The 4,723-nt window shown below is 43.6% G+C and overlaps 1 protein-coding gene across 1 annotated transcript in view; it reads left to right on the plus strand.

Annotated features, from left to right (window-relative positions):
• Positions 1–4,723, plus strand: part of KDM3B (lysine demethylase 3B) — a 72,036-nt gene that overhangs the window by 18,453 nt on the left and 48,860 nt on the right. The window contains exon 4 of the mRNA XM_027768846.1: positions 2,842–4,090. Within this exon, the coding sequence (XP_027624647.1) occupies positions 2,842–4,090 (1,249 nt within the window). The remainder of the gene's footprint in view (positions 1–2,841; positions 4,091–4,723) is intronic.

The raw sequence follows: 4,723 nt of genomic DNA on the forward strand, positions 1-4,723 counted from the left end.
AGTGAGAAAGCAACTGCCAGGTCCAGGACCCGAACTGCAGTTGGCTATGTGTGAATCCAGTGCCCTTAACCACCATGCCACCTGCCACTGTTGGCCCCATTTTAATTATTTTGCTTTAAAGAATTATTTAATTTTGGGAACCAGCAGTTAGCATAATGGCTATGTCACTGGACTCCCAGGTAGTCGACCGCAGTTCGTGTCCTGGACCTGGTGGCTTAAAACTCACGCCAGGCGCGTGTGCGTGCGTGCCCAAGATTGAATCCAGTGCCCTTAACCACCATGCCACCTGCCACTGTTGGCCCCATTTTAATTATTTTGCTTTAAAGAATTATTTAATTTTATTTATTATCACCTTTTTTTTTTTTTTTTTTTTTTTTTAATTTGACCAGAGAGGATGGGGGTAGGGTGGGGTGGAGAGCGAGAAACCAAGCCATGGGTCCAGGACTTGAACCACAGTCGACCATGTGGGAGTTTAGCACCTTAACTACCACACTATCTGCAGACCTCTTTAATGACTTTTTTAAACTGTAAGTAGGCACATGCATTTGTTAGAGACAGAGAGAGAAAGTGAGAAATCACCCAGGATGACCACACTGCAGTTTCTTCTTAATTTCTACCTCCTCTTGGGATTTCGGGCATACACACACATGTGCCAGTGTGTTTTTCAAGCCACTAAGTCCAGTGCACCAACCTTGTGGTTGACCATGTAGGATCCAGCCCTTAACCACAACACCACTGCCCGGCTCACCCATTTTTAAATGTACAATTTTGTGGCATTTAGTACATTCAAAATGCTGTTAAACCATCATCACTATCTAGTTCCAAAATTTTTCATCACCTCAAAAAGAAACCCAGTATTCATTAAGTATTTTCATTTCCAGTGTTTTAAAGTGAACGTTTAGGGATCTTGTCCTTTACTATTGGGTCATCAGGAGAGTTATAACATATTTTTGCATAGAAAAGCAGAAGAATATATCATGATTTCCTGACAACCTAATACTTGAAAATTATTTTTTTTTACTAATTCGGTTTGCAAGGCAAGTGCTAGAATCTGGCTTTTATTAAATTAACAAGAATTAAGTAAGGACTCATGCCTACCATGGTGTCTCTAGATAGATAGATATGTTTATATTTACGTAATACTTATGAAAGTGCCCTCACCCTTCTTTTTACACATAGTCATTCACATGTGGAAGTTAACATTTCTAAGGTAAAAGAAGGAAAATGTTTTCTTACTTTGTGCTCTAATCTGTTATGCTGAATGTTTTTATTTGTTGGATATTGTCAGTATGTCCATTTTTCCTCTTTGGAGCCTTATTTGATCCTAATAACAAAATATCTCAGTTGATAGTTTATTTTCTTTAATTTATTATCTTTAAGTCTAATATTAATTGAAACAGATATCCAATTTTTAGGTTGACTTGAACCTATAAATAGATGGCCAAATTTTAAAAGGGTTCATATTGTGCTATTTCACATTATGAAAGTGAATAATTTTCTTTAATATACAAAGAAATCATAGGGGTAATGTCACATTTTGTAAGATGGCAATTTACAATAATATAAGTCAATAAATATTTAATAGTAGCTTCTAAGATTATTTAATTAGATTACTATTACAGAGTCGCTAGGTATATTTCAAAGTAAAAGCTGATGTCTGTTTAGGAACCTTTTCCCACTTTCTACTGGACTCTCTCTATTTCCAAATAAATACAAGGATGCCTACATAGCTTCCCTGCACTGTGACAACCAGGAGGGTAACAACTAGGGAATGGCAGGATGAATGACATCCTGCTGTCTCTGGCCCACCTTGCTAAAGGTGCCCTCTGTGGACAGGTTTCTTTCCCAGTGCTGGTGAAGTTCTCTTATAAGAGCAGATCCAGGGCCAGACAGTGGCATAGGGGTTAAGGCAGCTGGATCCCACATGGCCAATTGAGCAGTTTGAGTTGTGCATGCAGTGGCTTGGAAAACATGCTAAGTGTGTGTGCGTGTGTGCCCAAAAACCCAAAAGGAGAAGTGATTGTGGCATGACCATTCCCCTTGGGTATTTTTCAGTTTCTGTCCCCCTCATCCTCCTATGTATGTATGTCTGGTGAGCACATGCATCCTAAAGCAAAATTAAAAAAACCCAAAAGGAGAAGTGATTGTGGCATGACCATTCCCCTTGGGTATTTTTCAGTTTCTGTCCCCCTCATCCTCCTATGTATGTATGTCTGGTGAGCACATGCATCCTAAAGCAAAATTAAAAAAAAAAAAGTTTTAAAATAATTATTTTAGGGACCAGCAGTTGGCATAATGGGTATATCGCTGAACTCCCATGTAATCAACTGCGGTTCAAGTCCTAGACCCAGGGTCTTAAACTCACGCTGGGTGTATGTGTGTGTGCGTGCGTGCCCAAGATCCCAAGACGAGGATGGAGGAGAAGGGATTGCGGCATGGCCATCCCCCTGGGGAGTGATTTCTTGCTTTCTGTCTCTCTCTGTCTTTCTGGTGAGAGCACACACTCTATAGCAAAAACCTCTTCCCCCAAGAAAAATTATTTTATTTTTTAACTTTATATATTTATTTAGTTTAATTTGACTAGAAAGGGACAGAGTAAGAGAGAGAGAGGGTCCAGGACTCAAACCACAGTTGTCCATGTGGGAGTCTAGTGCCCTCAACCAGCACACCACCTGCTGGCCCCAATTTTTAAAAAGTTTAAAAGAGCAGATCCATGTACTTGTTGAGAGGAGTTGATTGACCCATAAGAAATGTTGATCTAGTGACAACTAGGTCAAAGAAAGAGGTCATTAGGTTGTCATGAGAAGCCAGCATAACTAACTCAGACTGTCTTTTTTTCAGAATTCAAGAAATTCTATTCTGGCCTGTTCTGGACATGGAGCATCTCTCCCAAGTTCATCGCAACCTTTGACTTTCAGAAGAGGGAGGAGCCAGTCTAATGGGGTCCTTGCCACAGAGAATAAACCTGTTGGCTTCTCTTTTGGCTGTAGTTCTGCACCAGAGTCTCAGAAAGACTCTGATCTCTCCAAAAACTTGTTTTTCCAATGCATGTCCCAAACTTTACCTACCAGTAACTACTTCACTACCGTTTCAGAGAGTTTGGCTGATGATTCCTCCAGCAGGGACTCATTCAAACAAAGCCTTGAGAGCCTGAGCTCAGGCCTGTGTAAAGGTAGATCCACTCTTGGAGCAGACACTAAACTAGGCTCTAAGGCTGGCAGCTCTGTGGACCGGAAAGTGCCTGCAGAGTCTATGCCCACCCTCACTCCAGCCTTCCCACGGAGCCTCCTAAATACCCGTACCCCAGAGAGTCATGAAAATCTATTTTTACAGCCCCCCAAACTATCCCGAGAAGAACCTTCTAACCCTTTCCTGGCATTTGTGGAGAAAGTCGAACATAGCCCTTTCAGCAGCTTTGCATCTCAGGCATCAGGTAGCTCTGCCTCTGCTACCACTGTCACCTCCAAGGCAGCACCAGGCTGGCCCGAGTCTCACTCCTCTGCAGATTCAGCATCTTTAGCAAAGAAGAAAACCCTCTTCATTACAACTGACTCCTCCAAGCTGGTGTCTGGTGTTTTGGGCTCAGCTCTTACCACTGGGGGCCCAAGCCTCTCTGCAATGGGGAATGGTCGCTCCAGCTCACCCACCAGCAGCCTCACCCAGCCTATTGAGATGCCTACTCTCTCCTCCAGCCCCACAGAGGAGAGGCCAACTGTGGGGCCTGGGCAACAGGACAATCCCCTTCTCAAAACCTTTAGTAACGTCTTTGGCAGGCACTCAGGCGGCTTTCTGTCCTCCCCGGCAGATTTTTCACAGGAGAACAAAGCTCCTTTTGAAGCTGTGAAAAGGTTCTCACTGGATGAGCGAAGCTTGGCTTGCAGACAGGACTCGGACTCCAGCACCAACAGTGACCTGTCAGATTTGAGCGACTCTGAGGAGCAGCTGCAGGCCAAGACAGGCCTGAAGGGGATTCCAGAGCACCTTATGGGGAAACTGGGCCCCAACGGGGAGCGCAATGCTGAGCTGTTGCTGGGCAAAGGCAAAGGGAAGCAGACCCCCAAGGGTCGGCCTCGGACTGCCCCCCTGAAAGGTGATCCTGCTGAGGCTGTACATGGGCTTTGCTCCGCCGCTTGCCTTGGAATGCCTGTCATGCTCTTGTGCATAGAGGCCCTCACTTGGATGGAAAGTTCAATAATCTCATAGAATTGCAGACTAAGAGGGCATGGCAGAGACCCTTCATCAGATCTGGTTCAGGGCAGAATTTTATCTGAACCAGCACTGTAAGAGGGGTGTCTGTTCCATACCATGATAATCCCAAAAGGGATGATGCTTGATCTTCCTTGGCAATCTGTTATTTTTGGTCAGGAACTATTCCTTGTGTTTATCTCATCCCTTTCTGTTTCACTTTGGCTCATCCTCTTTAATTTGTTTCAGGAGAGTTAACAAGAACTGGTCTTCATGCCCATAAAGTAGCCCTATGTAGACTTGATGAGGCTAAAGAAAATCACTTCTCATTTTGAAACATACATGGGATTTTAACACCTCCACCAAAATCCATTAACTTCTGTGATGTGAGATTATGGTCCAGAAGTACATAAAAGAAAGTCTTACAGTATAAGAAACCTGTTTTCATGGGGGATTGGCATCCTATGGGTGCTCATGAGGCCTTGATTAATAGACTAGCCATATCCTGAGTGGCTCCAACAGGGGGTAGCGGTCTTCC

This window comes from Tupaia chinensis, unplaced genomic scaffold, assembly GCF_000334495.1.
Source record: "Tupaia chinensis unplaced genomic scaffold, TupChi_1.0 Scaffold147608_1, whole genome shotgun sequence".
NCBI lineage: Eukaryota > Metazoa > Chordata > Mammalia > Scandentia > Tupaiidae > Tupaia > Tupaia belangeri.